This window comes from Lynx rufus, unplaced genomic scaffold (assembly GCF_022079265.1).
Source record: "Lynx rufus isolate CCGP_SWC_20201006 ecotype Redwood Valley unplaced genomic scaffold, mLynRuf1.p SCAF_9, whole genome shotgun sequence".
NCBI classification, from domain to species: Eukaryota; Metazoa; Chordata; class Mammalia; order Carnivora; family Felidae; genus Lynx; species Lynx rufus.
The window spans coordinates 54,518,200-54,538,211 of NW_025814897.1; the positions used below are offsets into that span (position 1 = coordinate 54,518,200).

Sequence of the window (20,012 nt, forward strand, 5' to 3'; positions counted from 1 at the left end):
TTGAGAGAGAGAGAAGAGAGGGCGGAGAGAGAGAGAGAGAGAGAGAGAGAGAGAGAGAGAGAGAGAGAGAGAGAGAAACCTAACCAGGCTCTGCACTTTCTGGATAGAACTAGACATAGGGCTCAAACCCATGAACCATGAGATCATGACCTGAGCCAAAACTAAGAGTTGGATACTTAACTGACTGAGCCACCAGGCACCCCCTTTTTGTTTCCTTTTAAAAAGATTATTAGTGAGACTTCATATTTGTTTTTCATTTCTGTTTCCTCTCTTGAGAATGAACTTTTCATTTTCTTTGCTAGCTTCTCATGTGGGGTTTTTGTATGTTTCTTCACCATTTCTAGAGGCTCATAATGGAGTAAAAATTTCAACCATTTGAATGTGGTAGATCTGTCAAACTCAAGTACATAAAGCTACCTACAATGCATAGCTACAGTTACTATTTATATTGTCTAATGCCATTTTGTCTGTGATTTTGTCATACATTGTGCCTTGATATAAGATTCACATATGATAACATTCACCTTTTTTACAGAAGTAATATATTTTCTCCAACCACAGTGGAATGAAATTAGAAATCAGTAACAAAGAAATTTGGAGAACTCCTGAATATATGGAAATTAAACAGCATACTCCCATATCACCAATGGGTCAAAGAATAAATCAAAAGGGAAATTAGAAAAAACTTTGAGATGAATGAAAATACAACATATCACAACTTATGGGATGCGGCTAAAGCAGTCTTAGAAATTTATATCTCTAAGTGCCTATAGTAAAAAAGTTGAGAGATCTCAAGTCAGTAACCTATCCTTCTACCTTAAGACACTAGAAAAAGAAGAGTGCACTAAATACAAAGCATGCAGATGGAGGGAAATGTGAAAGGTTAGAGTGGAAATTAATGAAATAGTGAATAGAAAAACAATAGAAAAAAGTCAACAAAACCAAAAGCTTGTTCTTTAAAAATATCAACAAAAATCGACAAATCTTTAGTTGTATTGATCAGGAAAGAAAGAGAGAAGATTCAGGGCGCCTACGGTGGCTCAGTCAGTTTAACATCCGACTCTTGATTTCAGCTCATGTCATGATCTCACGGTCGTTGAGTTTGAGCCCTGCATCGGGTTCTGCGCTCGTAGTGTGGAGCTTGCTTGGGATTCTCTCTCCCTCTCTCTGCCTCTCTCTCACTTGTGCTGTCTTTCCCTTTCTTTCAAAATAAATAAATTTTATTTTATTTTTTATTTTATTTTTTTGATGGAGTCTTTTTAATATTTACTTATTTAAATTATTTTATTTATTTAATTATTTAATTTATTTTTTTAGTTTATATCCAAGTTAGTTAGCATATAGTACAACAGTGATTTCAGGAGTAGATTCCTTAATGCCCCTTACCCATTTAGCCCATCACCCCCACAACCTCTCCAGTAACCCTCTGTTTTCCATATTTAAGAGCCTCTTATGTTTTGCCCCCTCCCTGGTTTTATATTATTTTTGCTTCCCTTCCCTTATGTTCATCTCTTTTGTCTCTTAAAGTCCTCATATGAGTGAAGTCACATGATATTTTTCTTTCTCTGACTAATTTCGCTTAGCATAATACCCTCTAGTTCCATCCACATAGTTGCAAATGGCACAATTTCATTCTTTTTGATTGCTGAGTAATACTCCATTGTATGTATATCCCACATCTTCTTGATCTATTCATCCATCGGTGGACATTTGGGCTCTTTCCATATTTTGGCTATTGTTGATAGTGCTGCTATAAACATGGGGGTGCATGTGCCCCTTTGAAACAGCATACCTGTATCCCCTGGATAAATACCTAGTAGTGCAATTGCTGGGTCGTAGGGTAGTTCTATTTTTAATTTTTTGAGGAACCTCCATATTGTTTTCCAGAATGGCTGCACCAGTTTGCATTCCCACCAGCAGTGCTAAAGAGATCCTCTTTCTCTGCATCCTTGCCAACATCTGAATGTTAGCCATTCTGACAGGTGTAAGGTGCTATCTCATTTTGGTTTGGTTTGTATTTCCTAAATGATGAGTGATGTTGAGCACTTTTTCATGTGATGGTAGGCCACAGTGCGAGTGGGGGAGGGGTAGAGAGAGGGAGGTAGAATCTGAAGTAGGCTTCCAGGCTTTGAGCTCTCAGCACAGAGCCCGACTTGGGGCTCCAACCCCTGAACTGTGCGATCATGACTTGAGCCAAAGTTGGGACACTCAACCTCTCTTTCTCTCTCCCTCTCTCACTCTCCCTCCCTCTCTCCCCCCTTCTCTCCCTCCCTCCCTCTCCCCCCCCCCTTTCCACTCACATACCGTCTTTCGCTCTCTATAAATAAAAAAAATAAAACGTCAGCCTTAAAAATAAAATAGCCAGTTATTAAAACAAAAGAAAAAAATTTTAAGGGCATCTGGCTGTCTCAGTCGGTAGAGCATGCTACTCTTTTTTTTTTTTTTAAGTTTATTTATTTTGAGAGAACCAGTGGGCAAGGTTAGAGGGGTGGGGGTGTGGGGGTGGGAAACAGAGGATCCAAAGAGGGCTCTGGCTGACAGCAGAGAGCCCAATGCGGGACTTGAATCCGCCAACAATGAGATCATGACCTGAGCTGAATTCGGATGCTCAACCAACTGAGTCACCCAGGAGCCCTGAATTTTTTTGTTTAAATAAATTGAGTAAATTTTTAAAAATATAAAAAATACCCATAACATAAAATTTACCATTGTGACCATTTTACAGTGTACAGTTCAGTGGCATTGAGTGTATTCTTAATGTTGTGCCGCCATCACCATCATCCTTCACCCATCTCTTCCCTTTGCAAAACTGAAACTTCCCAGTCTCCCCTCCCCGCTAGTCCCTAGCAACCACCATTCTGTTTTTCGTCTTTGTGAATTTGATTATTCTAGTTACCTTTTCATATAAGTGGAATTATGCAATATCTGTTCTTTTGTGTCTGACTTATTTTCTTTGCATAAAATTCACTCTTGGTCAGTTCAGGCAGCTATAACAAAAATGCTATAAAGTGGATGGGCTTCAACAACAAACATTAATTTCTCACATTTCAGGAGGCTGGAAAATCCAAGATCAGGGTGCCAGCAGATTTGGTGCCTGTTGAGAGCCTCCTTCTTGGTTCATAGGAGGTCACAAGGGAGCTCTCTGGAGTCTTTTTAAGGGCATTAATCTCATTAATGTCATTTCCACCCTCATGACCCAATCACCTCCTAAAGCTCCTAACCTCCTAATGCCATTACATCAGGGATTAGGTTTCAACATGCAAATTTTGGGGGAACACAAACATATAGTCTATAGCATGTCCTCAGAATTCATCCGTGTTGTAACATGTCACAATTCTGTTCCTTTATGAGGAACATACATATATTCCATTATATGCATATGCCACATTTTGTTTATCCTTTCAACTATTGAAGGTTGCCTCTACCTTTTGGCTATTGTGAATAAAGCTGCTATGTATATGGGTGTACAGATGCCTCTTTGAGTCTTTCCTTTCAATTCTTATGGTATTGTGGACTGAATTGTGTTTCCCCAAATGTACATGTTGAATTCTTAACCTTCAATGTGATTTTATTTGGAGATAGAGGCCTTTAGGGGGGTAGTTAAGATGGGTGAGGCTGTAAGAGTGGGACTAATGTTCATATAAGAAAAGGAAGAGAAACCAGGATTCTGTCTCTCTCTACGAATATAGGAAAGACCATGTGAAGACACAGCAAAGAAGATGGTTATCTGCAAGCCAGAAAGAGTGCCCTTATTGAGAACCTAATTGGCTGGCACCCTTATCTTAGATTTTTAGCCTCCAGAACTGAAGAAGTTAACTTTCTGTTGTTTAAGACCCCCAGCCTATGGTATTTTATTTTGGCAGCTCATGTAGATTATGACAGTTATATACCCAGAAGGAGACTTCTGGATCATATTGTAATTCTATTTTTAGTTTTTTGAGGAATTGCCATACTGTCTTTCATGGTGGGTGTATTGTTTTACATTATCACCAGCAGTGCACAGGGTTCCAGTTTCTCCACCTCCATTTCTCCTTCCTTCCTTCCTTTTGCAATAGCCATCCCAATGGGTATGAAGTGGCATCTCATTGTGGTTTTGATTTGCTTTTCTGTAATGGTTAGTGATTAGTTATGGTAAGCATCCTTTCATGTGCTTATTGACCATCTGTATATCTTCCTTGGAGAAATGAGATTTCAGCCTTTAAGGAACTCATGAGCCAGTAGTCAGGGTTACAAAAGATATACTAGAAATAATACGGAGTTTCCTCAAAAAAATTAAAAATAGAAATACCATGCGATCCAATAATTTTAATATTGGGTATTTACCCAAAGAAAACAAAAACACTGATTTGAAAAGATATATGCTACCTTGTGTTTATTGTAGTTTACAATAACCAAGATATGAAAGCAACCTAAGTATCCTTTGATAGGTGAATGGATAAAGGAAATATGGTGTATATATACAGTGGAATATTACTCAGCCATAGAAATGTTGGGATCTTGCCATTTGCAATAACATAGGTGGATCTAGAGGGTGATATGCTAAGTGAAATAAGTCAGCTGAGAAAGAAATATACAATATGATTTCACTCATTTGTGGAATCATAAAAAACAAACGAACAAACAAGTAAAGCAGAAATGGACCCATAAATATAGAGAACAAAGTGGTGGTTGTTGGAGGGTAGGGGCTGGAGGGATGAGAAAAATGGCTGAAGTGGAGCAGAAGGTACAGGCTTCTAGTTAGGGCACAAATAAGTCATGGGGATGAAAGGTACAACATAGGGAATATACTCAGTGTTATTGTAACAGCACTGTATGATGACAGATGGTATACATGTGAGCATAGCATAATGTATAGAGTTGTTCAATCACTATGTTGTACACCTGAAACTAATAACATTGTGTGTCAACCATACTTCAATTAAAAAAGAAAAAGAGGGGCACCTGGGTGGCTCAGTCGGTTAAGCATCTGACTTTGGCTCAGGTCCTGATCTCGCGGTCTGTGAGTTCGAGCCCTGCGTTGGCCTCTGTGTTGACAGCTCAGAACCTGGAGCCTGTTTTAGATTCTGTGTCTCCCTCTCTCTCTCTGACCCTCCCCCTGTTCATGCTCTGTCTCTCTCTCTGTCTCAAAAATAAATAAACATTAACAAATTTTTAAAAAAAAAGTAAGAAAAAGAATGGGGGCCTCTGGGTGGCTCAGTCGATTAAACGTCCAATTCTTGATTTTGGCTCAAGTTATGATCTCACTGTTTGTGAGATCCAGTCCTACATGAGGCTCTGTGCTAACAATACAGAGCCTGCTTGGGATTCTGTCTCTCCTTCTTTCTGCCCCTCCCCTTCTCATGCTTTCTCTATCTCTCTCTCAAAAATAATAAATAAACATTTTTTTTTAAAAAGAAAAAGAATTTAAAGGGATCTTGAGACCAAAAACCATTTAGGAACCTGGTTCAGGAAAAAATAACATGTAGATACAAAGCAGTAGTGATAAAGTCAATGTGGGTAGATGCAGGGTCTTGTAGGTCTTGTTGAGAAGCCATTAAAGTGTTTTGGGTAGACACTAGGGAGAGAGGTGACCTCAGATTTGCATTTCATAAAGAAGTTTCTTGTGTTATGGAGAACTCATTGGAGAAGAGGCCAGTATTGCCTAGGAGATGCCAGTCAGGATGTATTGTATCCCAATTCACAGGTTATAGTAATTTGATTTAAAGTGATAGAAAGATGGAAAAATATGTATAGGTTTGAGAAATATTTAGATTAAGGAGATTTAGTGATTGAGGATGGGTTGAAGGTGAAGGAATTATTCAAGATGATTCTTAGGTTTCTGGTTTTTGTGTCAGATTAGATGCTGGTGCCTCTCAGTGAGAACAGAGAATTCCAGGAAAGCATTGCATTGGGATCAAATCCAAACACCCCAACAACTTTAAACTTAATCTCCAAATGATAAAAATAATGTAAAGGATTTCCATATATCCTTCTCCACGATTCACCAATAGTTAACGTTTTCCCACATTTACTTTGTCACTGTTGTTTTGTATCTACATGTTATTTTTTCCTGAACCATTTAACAGTAAATTGCAGTTATAAAGCCTATTTCCACTAAAGTAATATTTAAATACTTAAGTGTGTTTCTTAAGAAGGCTATAATTTTTATAAATGCAGTGCAGCTCTGAAAATCAGGAGATTGAACTTTGATACCGTACTAATACTAATAGCAACCTTTATTCAAATTCTACCTATTGTCCCAATATTATCCTTTATATGAATTTCTCTTTTTTGGTCCAGGATACCATAGTGCATTTAGTTTTCATGCCTCTTGTCTTCTTTAATTTGGAAAGGTCCCTTAGCCAATCTTTGTCTTTCATGAGCTTGACATTTTTGAAGAATATAGGCCATTTATTTTAGAATGTGTTGCAGTCTGTATTTGTCTGATTATTCCTCTGTTTAGATTCAGGTTATGCATTTTGGCAGGGATACCACATAAATAATAATTTTCCTTCTCAGTTTATCATATTATGAGGCACAGATGAAGTTTGACTCGTTGATGTTGTTAACTTTGGTACTTGGTTAAGGTAGTGACTTCCAGGTTTTTTGTTGTAGAGATTTTTTCTGTGATTAATAAGTGATTTGTGGGAGATACTTTGAGATTATGTAAATATCCTCTTCCCCATCATATTTTTACTCAATATTTTAGTGACTATTAATAAATATTGCTGACCTGGTTGTTCTTGGGTCATTGCAAAATCATGATTTTCTAACTCTTACTTCTTCTGTGTTTATTAGTTGACATTCTACTGTAAGTAAAGCATTCCCTCCCTTCTTTCCTACTCTCTCTCTCTTATTTTATTGAATATATTATAATCTATTCCTATCATTATTATTTTTTGAAGTTCAAATTGTTCCTTTGTATGTCTTTCAAATATAAGGTATGAATCTGCCATATTTTTTGTTTCACAGTAGGAAGAAAGTCATGCCTTCAGGTACTCTTAACTCTTCAATGTTCATTTCATTTTATCCTGTCAATAACCCTTTGAGGTACATTGTATAGCTAATCTTCATTTGAGAGATGAAAAATTTGGCTGACAGATTTGGCTAGGAAATTAATATTCTTTTTATATGTAGCATCTATACAACTGAAATTGGAGATCTTCTGCTTTCCTTCCTATCTGTGAAGATTTTTTCCAACTGGACAAATGTATCTTGTCATTTTTTCATATAAAGCTTTCTTAGAACCTGGTTTTAATTCTTTGTCTCCATCTCACCTTTTGTTCCAGTCTCTGTTTCTATGGCAAAAGTACATTAAATTCTTAAGGCAGCATATAGAACCATACAGCCTTTTAACATTTAAAATATTATTCAAACCACTATTATGTGTGGTTTGTTAGAAGGTATCTGTTAAAATCATTTGCATATGGGGCACCTGGCTGGCTCAGTTGGTGGAGTGTGTGATTCTATCTTGGGGTTGCAGGTTCAGGCCCCATGTTGAGTGTAGAGATAACTTAAAAATAAAATCTTTAAAAAAATCACTTGAATACAAAGTACACTGAATTTTTGTCCGTGCTTAAACACAATCCATATTGAAACTGAATGAATCAGTAAGTTATTTTTGTCTTAAGAAACTTCATTCTTAGATTTTTTTGATACACTTAACCATTGATTTTTTTCCCCCTATAGCAATAGTTTTAAACTGGTTTAGTCTGGTTTTGACACGGATTGCTCTTATTATTGGGGAAGTGGTTTGCTTACTCATGCCATTAATATAAAAATGATGTCACTATAGTGGCCTGGGTATAACACCAAAATAGCATCATCTGCAGAGCAGACATACTAGGCAGCTATTAGTGATGATGGCATGATGCAAGAAGTGACCTGTATGGGAAGGACATCACAGAACTGTAATTGCTGCCCTGAGGGTGTGATTGAGACTTCCGCTCTCTTTCGGCCTAACATTCAGTGTGCAGTAATAGGCTGGTTATACAGCAGTGTTGCCTGGTTACCTTAATAGAAGCTGGAAGATTTCAGTTTGTTGTTTGAAAATTGAATGAAGTGTTTGTAACAGTGGAAACAATCTTCAGCGGCTGGTGGTTCAGTCAACAGTTTAGTTATGAGAAGTGATGTTTTCATACTAAAATAGTCTGTTAAAAAATACCCTGTTTTAAGTGACAGCCATTGTCATCTTATCTGTAAGTTTCTCTTAACTTCTCAGTTTCACTGTCTTATTTTGATTGATGGTTTTGAGCTTTTACTATATATAAGGCATTTTGAGGACTTCAGGGTATGTTTCACATTTCTGCAACCTAAATAACTTGGAGGCAAGAATTAACTCTGAGCCACAGTGTTGGAGTGAACCATTTTTATAATGAGAAGTTCTGTATCTGAGAGCCCCACCCTCAGCATAGTGGCTTTTTCATCAGGTTTCCTTTGTTTTCTTCTCCAAGTAAGCTTGCCTGCCCACCCCACGTTCACACAGGACATAGCTTCTCACCAAGTCCGGGTTCCCACTTAATTCAGGAATCTTCTCCAGGAGCATTCTGATGTGAGCCATTAATAGGTGCTCACTACCTTTCATGACAGACTGCCCTGTTGTTAAACAGCCATCACTAGAAAGTTCGTGTTTGTGTCTTCCAGGTCAGCAGACCTATTTCATCCAGGTGCCCACTCTTACCTCTGACCCTTCACCATTTTCTCTGCCGTCACTTGCGCTTTTTTTCCCTACCTCTTCTCTTCTTAAGTAGGTTTGTTTGTTTGTTTATTTGTTTTTAAGTACATTCTAAGTGCTAGGCACTATAGTAGGCTCTTGTACTTATTGAATGTCTATTATATCCCAGACACTATTAGCTAATTTTACATACAGTAATTCCTAAATGAGTTCATTTAGTGTACTCACCACAAAATTTCATGGTAGGGGATATTATTCCTATTTTTACAAAGTAAGGATTTCTAAAGACTTGTGGGGTTTAGTGAAGATCCCAAAGATACTAACTGGCGGGGCCAGCAATCAAATAGGTCTGTCTGATTCCCGTCCATGCTCATTCAGCTTTGCTATTTTGCCTCTCAGACAAGATGTGAAACAATTTATGGAATCCACTTTGTCTGCAAAGCTTCCTATGCTTCCTGGAGGCATTTTCTGAACCTGTTTGGGGTGTGGTTCAGCTATTGCTGCCTCTTTCTTTGAATGGTCTTAAAATACACTTTTCTTATGGATAATGTAATTTCTTCCTTCTTTCCTTCCTTCCGTCTGTCTTTCTGATTTTATTTTATTTAAAAAAAATTTTTTTTAATGTTTATTTTTGAGAGTGAGCACACTTGGGGGTGGGGCCGAGAGAGAGGGAGACATGGAATCTGAAGCAGGCTTCAGGCTCTGAGCTGTCAGCACAGGGTCCAGCATGGGGCTCGAACCCACAAACCGTGAGATCATGACCTGAGTCGAAGTTGGATGCCTAACTGACTGAGCCACCCAGTGCCCCTGATTTTATTTATTAAGTAATCTCTATACCCAGGATGGGGCTTGAACTTACAACCCTGAGATCAAGAGTTGAAGGCTCTACCAACTGAGCCAGCCAGGCACTCTTGTTTTTCTAATGTTTATGAAACAGTATGATTTTATTTTTTCTTGTGTGTGGGCAGTTCAATTATTTTTTTATTTTTTTTTAAATGTTTATTTATTATTGAGAGACAGAGAGAGACAGAGGATGAGCATGGGAGGGGCAGAGAAAGGAGGAGACACAGAATCTGAAGCAGGCTCCAAGCTCTGAGGTGTCAGCACAGAGCCAAACACGGGGCTCAAACTCACAAACCGCGAGATCGTGACCTGAGCCGAAGTCAGACGCCCAACCGACTGAACCACCCAGGCGCCCCGACAGTTCAGTTATTTTTAAAGTCTCAAAATTGTGGATAAGTTGCAAGTATAATAATAGGGAACTTTATTTTCCTGTGAACCATTTTAGAATAAGTTGCCCATTTGTTATGCTTGAATACTTTAGTGTGTGTTTTCCACAAGCAAAGATATTTTTCGAGAAAACCTCAATATGACCATCAAAATCAGGACATTAACATCAGCATATGCTACCATTTATCCTCATAGCTCATTCACGTTTCACTGTTTGTTTCATTCCTGTCCCTTATTGGAAAAGGATCCAGTTCAGAATCACATGTTTTTAGTCACCATACCTCGTTAGTCTCCAATCTGGTATAATTCCTCAGTCTTTACTTGATTTTATGATGTTGACATTTTTGAAAATTGGGATAGGTCTTTCATAGAACCTTCCGGAATTAGGGTTTATCTGATATTTCCTCATAATTAGATTCAAGTTTTCCACCTTTGCTAAGAATATCACAGATGTGGAGTGCCTGGTTGGCTCGGTAGGTTGAGCATCCGACTTTTGATTTTGGCTCAGGTCATGATCCCAGGGTTGTGGGTTTGAGCCCCGCATCAAGAGCCTGCTTGAGTTTCTCTCTCTCTCCCCCCAACTTGTGCCCTCTCTCTGTCTCTCTCTCAAATAAAAAATAAATTAAAAAAGAAAAAAAGAATATCACAGACAAGGGGCACCTGGGTGGCTTAGTTAAGTGTCTGACTCTTGATTTCCACTCAGGTCATGATCTCATGGTTGTGAGATCAAGCTCTGCGCTGGGTATGGAGCCTGCTTAAGATATTCTCTCTCCCCCCACTTCCTCTACTTCTCTCCCCCTACTCACATTTTTTTCTTTCTCAAAAAAAAATATATACATACGTATGTATATATACGTATATATCAGACGTGTGTGCATTTGATGTATATACATCACATATGTATATACACACACATCTGAGATATATATATATATATGCACATACACACACACACACACACACACACACACACACACACATATCAGAGGAGCGCCTGAATGGCTCAGTCGGTTGAGCATCCAACTTCAGCTCAGGTCATGATCTCACAGTTCATGGATTCGAGCCCTACGTCGGGCTCTGTGTTGACAGCTTAGAACTTGGAGCCTGCTTTGGATCTGTGTCTTTCTCTCTCTCTGCCCCTCCCCGACTTGCACTCTGTCCTTCTCGCTCTCAGAAATAACTAAATATTAAAACAAATAATCACAGACAAGATACTCTTCTTACTGCATCCTGTTAGGTGCTACACCATTTTGATTTGTCCCAGTACTAATAATGTTTATTTTGATCACTTGATTAAGATAGTGTCTGTCACACTGCTTCACTATAAAGTTACTCTCTCATTTTGAAATGAATAAGTGTTTTTGTGGGGTTGCACTTTAGACATTGTAAATATTCTGTCATCAAACTTTCAGTTTGTGTGTATCTGTTATGGACTCCGATTACTTGTTTGCTCAGTGGGTGGTAGTCTGTTACTATAATTATTTGTTGTGATGTTCAGATTTCCTGATTCGGCCAAGTGGGAGCCCTTTTAAGCTGGCTTCTGTGTTCTTTTGACTTCTCTTGTTCTTTGAATACTTCTTTTCTTTCTGGCACAACAAAATAATCCAGGCTCATTTTGTACTTTCCCTACTCTAGCCCTGGAATCAGCTATAATATATTTACTTATTGGATACATCTTCCTGTTTCTTCAGTTTTGTGTGTGTGGGTATTATTTACACGAAGTGTTTGCAGCCTAGTTAGCTAATCATAAGAATTGGTTATTGATTTAGGATCAGTATGTTTATCATGCAGTAATTGGAAATATGAGCAATTCTTCATGCTGGAGACTAGTGGTACTTGGGAGTAATATATGTAAGGAAACAGGTATTGTGGAGCTTTGTAAATATTTAAGGTACAGATGCTCAGCTCTGAACATAGCACAGTTTTGAAAATCATGAAGTAATTTATGCAGCGGAATGGGGGAGAAGAGCTCTGGATTGAGTGGATGTCAGGAGTGTTTAGCTCTTCTAAATTATCAGGTTTTTTTAGACATATCACTTAATCCTTATAGTCCTGTAAAATAGGGGAGTGGCAGATTAAGGCAGGAGAAGAGAAATGGGTCTTTACTGAGGGTACTTCTAGAGACTGTTGTGATTTCAAACCAATGATTTTATAGATAGAAAAACCTGGAAAATTTGAACTTGAAGGGACTATCTAAAGATACTTGTTTTGTATTAACATTTGTATATTATGCAAATAGCTTATTTCAGTAGCATTATACTAGATATAGCCATTATGTCTTTAAAAATACTGCTGAGAAAACATCCATATGGCTAACAGACACATGAAAAAAATGCTCAACATCACTCATCATCAGGGAAATACAAATCAAAACCACAATGAGATACCACCTCACACCTGTCAGGATGGCTAACATGAATAACTCAGATAACAACAGATGTTGGCAAGGATGCAGAGAAAGATAATCTCTTTTGCACTGCTGGTGGGAATGCAACCTGGTGCAGCTATTCGGAAAAACAATATGGAGGTTCCTCAAAAAATTAAAAATAGAGCTACCCCATGACCCAGCAACTGCACTACTAGGTATTTATCCAGAGGATACAGGTGTGCTGTTTCGAAGGAGCACACACACCCCAATGTTTATAGCAGCGCTATCAACAATAGCCGAAGTATGGAAAGAGCCCAAATGTCCATCGACAGATGAATGGATGAAGAAGATGTGGTGTATATGTACATATAATGAAGTATTACTTGGCAATCAAAAAGAATGAAATCTTGCCATTTGCAACTATGTGGATGGAACTAGAGGGTATTATGCTAAGAGAAATTAGAGGAAGACAAATATATGGCTTCACTCATATGTGGAATTTAAGATACAAAACAGATGAACATAAAGGAAGGGAAGCAAAAATAATATAAAAACAGGGGGTCAAAACTTAAGAGACTCAAAAGAGAACAAGCAGGGTTGCTGGAGGGGCTGTGGGTAGGGGGATGGGCTAAATGATCAAGGGGCATTAAGGAGGATATTTTTGGGGATAAGCACTGGGTGTTATATGTGGGGGATGAATCACTGGATTCTACTCCTGAAGTCATTATTGCGCTGTATGCTAACATGGATGTAAGCTAAAAAAAAATAAGTAAATTTAAAAAATACTGGTGAGAAGAGCTAACATGAAAAAGATTGGCAGTACTTAAGTGTTGACAAGGATGTGGCACAACTGGAACATCAAGTGTCACTGGTGGAAGTGTAAATTAGTTAAATTAGTACAACTGCTTCGGAAAACTATTTGGCAGTTTGTTATTAACTGAATGTATACATGGCTTGTGACCCAGCAACTCCATTCTTATATATCCAACAGAAGCCCCATTCAAGCTACCACAGTCATGGTAGCATTATTTAGAATAGCCAAAAACTGGAAATAACCCAAATGTCTATCAATATGGGAGAGGAAAAGTGGGTTGTGGTGTACTGACAAATGGAATACTATATGGTAATGAAAATGAAGGAACCATTGCTATATGCCATACTATGGATGAATCTTACAAACATAATATTAAGCAAGAGAGGCCAGACACTGGTTGATTTTACAAAGTATAAAAATGGGCAAAATAGGGCGCCTGGGTGGCTCATTTGGTTGAACGACCAACTCTTGATTTTGGCTTGGTTCATGATCCCAGGGTTGTGGGATCAAGTCCCTATGTCAGGCTGAGTATGGAGCCTGCTTAAGATTCTCTCTCTCTCTCTCTCTCTCTCTCTCTCTCTTTCTCTCTCTCTCTTTCTCTCTTTCTTTCTCTCTCTCTCTCTTTCTCTCTTTCTCTCTCTCTCTCTCTCTCTCTCTTTCTCTCTCTCTTTCTCTCTCTCTTTCTTTCTTTTTCTTTCTCTCACTCTCTCCCCCTTCCCATCTTCCCCTTCCCTTCTCCTTCTCCCTCCTCCTCCTGTCTGCACCTCTCCTCCGCTTGCCCTCTCTCTAAAATTTTAATATGGGAATGCAAGCTGGTGCAGCCACTCTGGAAAACAGTATGGGGGTTCCTCAAAAAACTAAAAATAGAACTACCCTATGACCCAGCAATTGCACTACTAGGCATTTATCCAAGGGATACAGGTGTGCTGTTTTGAAGGGACACATGCACCCCCATGTTTATAGCAGCACTATAAACAATAGCCAAAGTATGGAAAGAGCCCAAATGTCCATCGATGGATGAATGGATAAAGAAGATGTGGTGTATATATATACAATGGAGTATTACTCGGCAACCAAAAAGAATGAAATCTTGCCATTTGCAACTACATGGATGGATCTGGAAGGTATTATGCCAAGTGAAATTAGTCAGAGAAAGACAAAAATCATATGAGTTCACTCATATGAGGACTTTAAGAGACAAAACAGATGAACATAAGGGAAGGGAAACAAAAATAATATAAAAACAGGGAGGGGGACAAAACAGAAGAGACTCATAAATATGGAGAACAAACTGAGGGTTACTGGAGGGGTTGTGGGAGGGGGGATGGGCTAAATGGGTAAGGGGCACTAAGGAATCTACTCCTGAAATCATTGTTGCGCTATATGCTAAATAATTTGGATGTAAATTTAAAATTTTTTTTTTTCAACGTTTATTTATTTTTGGGACAGAGAGAGACAGAGCATGAATGGGGGAGGGGCAGCGAGAGAAGGAGACACAGAATCGGAAACAGGCTCCAGGCTCCGAGCCATCAGCCCAGAGCCTGACGCGGGGCTCGAACTCACGGACCGCGAGATCGTGACCTGGCTGAAGTCGGACGCTTAACCGACTGCGCCACCCAGGCGCCCCGAATGTAAATTTAAAAAAAAATTAAAAAAAAAATTTAAAAAACTGTAAAAAAAATAAAATTATAATAAAAAAACATTGGCCAAATAAATCTAGGTGTTAGAAGTCAAGATATTGGCTAATTTTTATGGTGGTGGAGTAGTTTATGGGGGGGGGGACCAAGAGGGGTTTCCTGTTCTGTTTCTTTATCTAGGTGCTTTTTTTTTTTAATTAAAAAAATTTTAACATTTATTTTTGAGAGAGCAAGACAGAGCATGAATAGGGGAAGGGCAGAGGGGGTGGGGGACACAGAATCTGAAGCAGGCTCCAGGCTCTGAGCTGTCAGCACAGAGTCTGACACGGGGCTTGAACTCACGACTGTGAGATCATGATCTGAGCCGAAGTTGGCCACCCAGGCGCCTTTATCTGGGTGCTTTTTATATGTGTGTATTCATTTGTTTAAAATTCATTGAGCTGTACACTTAACCTTTTTGCATTTTTCTGTATGGATATTAAAAACTTTAAAAACTTACACATTTCTGTTTTGTTTTTAGATTTGATAGCAAATAAAATGCAGTTTAGGGGCTTTATTTATTTATTTAAAAGTTTATGAATTTATTTGAGAGAGACAGAAACAGCACAGACGGGGATGGGACAGAGAGAGAGAGGGAGAGAGAATCCCAAGTAGGCTCCGTGCTGCCAGTGCAGAGCCTGAGGTTGGGCTTGAACTCATGAAACTGTGAGATCATGACCTGAGCCAAAAACCAAGAGACACTTAACCAGCTGAGCCACCCAGATGCCCTTGGGGGCCATTTTTAAAGTATCTTCTCAGGGCCCCTGGGTGGCTCAGTCGCTTAAGTGTCTGACTTCGGCTCAGGTCATGATCTCATGGGTCATGGTTTTGAGCCCCGCATCGGGTTCTGTGCTGACAGCTCAGAGCCTGGAGCCTGCTTCAGATTCTGTGTCTCCCTCTTTTACTGCCCCTCTCCTGTTCATTCTCTGTCTCTCAAAAATAAACGTTAAACAATTTTTTTAAGAAGTAAATAAAGTACCTTCTCTTTATAAGGCAAAGTGCTAGCTCTTGGGAATACAGAGAATCTTATTTTCTAAGGACTCATCTTTCTTTATGATGATACATACTCAAGTAACATGATACTAGAGAGACTGGTGAGAATGTTGTGTTTGAGTCATTCCTAAAGCTGATATAATACTTTTGTTTCTGGTTTTTTATTTATTTTAAGCTATCTTAATCCTGTCCTTTTGTTCTCTTTTCCTTTCATAGCACCTCACAGATACCTCCCATGGTGTAAGAAATAAATGCCTGCAATTACTTGGCAATCTTGGCTCCTTGGAGAAAAGTGTCACAAAAGATGGAGAGGGCCTAGCTGTCAGAGATGTCCAGAAGATTATAGGGGATTACTTCAGTGACCAAGACCCACGAGTCAGGACAGCAGCTATAAAAGCCATGGTAAACATGATCATGGAAATCAGAGGGTGACAGTTTGATTTGTTTGTTTCATTAAAAATTTTTTTAAATGTTTTTTTTTTTTGAGAGAGAGAGGGAGGGAGGGAGGGGCGGGCAGAGAGAGAGGAAGACACAGAATCTGAAGTAGGCTCCAGACTCTGAGCTGTCAGCACAGAGACTGATGTGGGGCTCAAACTCGCGGACTGTGAGATCATGACCTGAGCTGAAGTTGTATGCTTAACCGTATGTTTCACCCGTATACTGAAACATAGAGGGTACAACTTATACTTATTATAATACCAAGTCACATCCCTCCTCCAGGCCCCTGGGTGGGGGGGGGGTACATTTTAGGGGGAGGTAGTGTTAACCATTTCTTCTTTATCCTTCTTATCATTATTTAATATTTTCCTAATATCCCCTTGGGACAGTTGATGGGTTAGATTTATTAAGTCTCTTGAGTGTTTCTACCCAAAGGTCTGACCAGATTTCTTACTTGTATAGCACTAATTTTGGCTAATGGGAACTATGTTAATCTAATGTAATGGGGGAAAATAGATGAGATTGTGGGGAGACTTTGGAAATATTGATCTTTTTTTCTCAAATACTTAAACTTATTTCTATTATCTAGTTGCAGCTTCATGAAAGAGGACTGAAATTACACCAAACCATTTATAATCAGGTACCTTACATGATTACTGTCTGGGAGAGGAGGAAGGATAGTGAAACTGGGAGAGTGTATACTAGTTGTCAGAATTTGAAAACATGGAGCATCAACTGGCAACATTAATTGGGATGAATGTGAAGTTGTATCTAAAACACACATGTTAGTAAGAGGATGGAGGATATGTAATTGAGTAGCACTAATACATGTAAAAACGACTTTTAGGAGGATTTAGGTAGCTCACTGCGTATACCAGAGTACACAAAAAGAAGTGTGTGTTCAGAATAAGCAAAGAGGTAGTCTTTCTGATCTTGTGTTTGGTTGGGCCAAGCATGAAGTTGATTCGAGGCACCGTTCTTGACATAGTAGAGTTTTTCTGAAGAAAGATGACTGAGACCCTGGGATCATTTGAAAAGGTATTCACAGTATTTGTAGTATTGGTAAAGAAACGCACTGTGAAGTTGTAGTATCACTAGGAGAAGCTGGTTGACCAACAAAAAGGCCTTACAAGGTGATATTTCTCTTGTAGAATAGTTGAATGAATCTGGAGACCAGCAATCTAAATCCATGTCAGAGACCAGATTTTGTACAAAGAATGGTTTTATCTTTCAGAAGAAGATGGTAATTAGATAAGCCCCTATGATTGATACATAAACCAAGTTTATTCTTTTACATAATTACATAGAATGAGTTCAGAATGGTTGTTTTGGTGTGACTGGCACCTTATCTCCCTGTAGGAAAACTCTGTGGGAAGCCAAAAAATTTAAGGAAACTGACAGAGTAAGAATTCAGAGGAAGAATAGTTAGTTAGGTGATTCAGATATTTAGTGGCCTAAGACTGTGTCAGTTAACAAGGCAAGCAATGATGAGGGCTTCAAGGGAGTGAGGATGGAATGTTGGATTATTTGAGGTGTGAATTTGAATTAGGTACCATACCAGTTTTGGTTGAGTTTGAAGGATTGACGGGACACCCATGAGGAAAGTTCCAGGTTGCAGATAGTTGTGGAAGTCTGGAGCTCAGCAGAGGTCAGAGCTGGAGGTGGGTAACTGAAGCCATCACTATCTAGGGGGCATGTGGATACCCAGAGAGAGTAAGAAGATTGAAGGAGACCAAGGATAGAAGCCACAGGTAAGGTCCAACATTTAAGAGAGAGACAGAAGAGACGGAGGAGGAGGAAAAATACATTCCAAAAAAGGCAGCAGGGAGTTCTCACAGTCGTCAGAGTCACATGCTGCTGAAAGGTCAGCGAGATAGGCCTGAAATTTACCCATTGGACTTTTTAACAAGGCAGCCATTAATGAGTTTGGAAAGAGCAATTTTAGTAGAGTGTTGGGGATGGAAGCCAGATTAGGGTCAATTGAGGTAAGGCATTTCAATAGTGACTGTGCTTTAAGGAACTTGGCTATAATAGGATGGCAGGATGGAGGATGGTAGAAAGGGGCATTGGACTGAGGGAGGGCTTTTTGTATTTTAAATAAGTATGCTTATGTATTTAAAATGTATGCTAAATAAGTATGTTTATGTGTTGAAGGGAGCCAGTGTTTTGGGAGAAATTGGTGATGGAAGAGACACAGGGGGATAGATGGTAGAGTAAGTTCCTTTAAACAGAAAATCAGATTCATGAGCTGATTCATCCAACAGATATTAATGAATACCTAATGCTGGTTGTATAACACCGAGCATGTTGGATAGGATCCATGCCCTTCACATTCTCATGGATGAGACAGGCAATTAAATAAATAAACACAATAATTAAGCATGTGAATAGTGCTATGCAGTAAATAAATAGGGTGCTATAATAGAGAATCACAAATAGGACCTATATTGGAGGATGGGTAAGGGAAGGCCTGTGTGAGGAAATGATGGGATCCATAGCAAAAGTAGAAGGATTAGGAATTAGGATACTTTTTCCTGAGACATTAAGAAAATGAGGTGTGGGAGAATACAGGTATAAATGAATTTATAACTTATGGAAGAGTTGGAGCATTTGTGCCTGAGGACCTGGGTTTTTCTCAGATAAACATGCTGCCTTATGGCTGGAAGTGGGGTAGGGGCCCAGAGCGGGAGGTTAAGATAAGCTGCCTTAGGGAATGGGAGTGGAAAGCAGGGGTGTGAAAGATTTCAGAGAGAGTCAGTAAGGTTCGAGATCATCAGCTCCCAGTCCGCTAGAGAGTGTGGTCTTTGCTAGTGCTCTGCTGCCCTTGTGAGGAATAGAGAGAGGTGTTGGGTTTGTAGAGCAGCTGTAGAAGTCTTGAGAGCATTGTCAGTGGTAATGCTGACAGTGCTGTTGGGACTAAGTAAAGGCAGGTTATGGAGCAAGGAGAAGGTGGTTCATGTGGAGAAAAAGGGTAGGATTAAAGCAATGGTTCTCAACCAAGGTGATTTTACTCTAAGGGATATTTGACAGTGTCTGGAGATATTTTGGGCTTTTGTAACTGCGAGGGAGAGGGAGAGGGTGCTGTGTTACAACCGTTTAGTGGGTAGAAGCCAAGAATATTGCCAACCATGTTAACAGTGCAGAGGATAGCCTCTCACAACAAAGAATTGTATAGTCCAAAATGACAGTAGAGGCAAGGTTGGGAAATCTTGGTTAAATGGATAGGTAGGTTAAGTGAGACTGAAGAGCAAATGTGACGGATTAATTCATGGAAATGGAGGAGCTGGTGGAGTAACAGGTTATGATCAGAGGAATACAGGATCATGGAATATAGGATTTTTATTTTTATTAAAAAATTTTTTTTGAGTTTATTTATTGAGAGAGAGAACAAGTGGGGACAGGGCAGAGAAAAAGGGGGACAGAAGATCCGAAGCTGGCTTCATGCTGACAGCAGAGAGCCCAATGCAGGGCTTGAATTCACGAACTGTGAGATCGTGGCTTGAGCCAAAGTCGGGTGCTTAACCGACTGAGCCACCCAGGTGCCCCTGGAATATAGGATTTTTAAATTCTAGAAATGGAGTAGTTCCGGGTGTTGTTGAAGTCTAGGGTGTTGCTATGTAGGTGGGGCAGGGATATTCCATTTCAGACCAAAGTAAAACAAAAATCTGGCTTCTTTTGGCAGTTTAGCATTAAAAGTATACGTTTACTTAGAGTGCTTGAGATTTCAGATTGCCAGAAATTTGTGCTTTGATTTTACAGAAAGGGGAAAAAAAAAACCCCATCAACTCAGATTTGGGGTTTGTGCCCATGTGAACAGCGCTGTGGGCTCCCAGCAGGCTT

At 39.2% G+C, this 20,012-nt stretch overlaps 1 protein-coding gene across 1 annotated transcript in view; it reads left to right on the top strand.

The window, feature by feature from the left end:
• INTS4 (integrator complex subunit 4) overlaps nt 1-20,012 on the top strand; it is a 118,708-nt gene that overhangs the window by 32,823 nt on the left and 65,873 nt on the right. The window contains exons 5-6 of the mRNA XM_047071285.1: nt 15,951-16,136; nt 16,762-16,812. Coding sequence (XP_046927241.1) covers nt 15,951-16,136; nt 16,762-16,812 — 237 coding nt within the window. The remainder of the gene's footprint in view (nt 1-15,950; nt 16,137-16,761; nt 16,813-20,012) is intronic.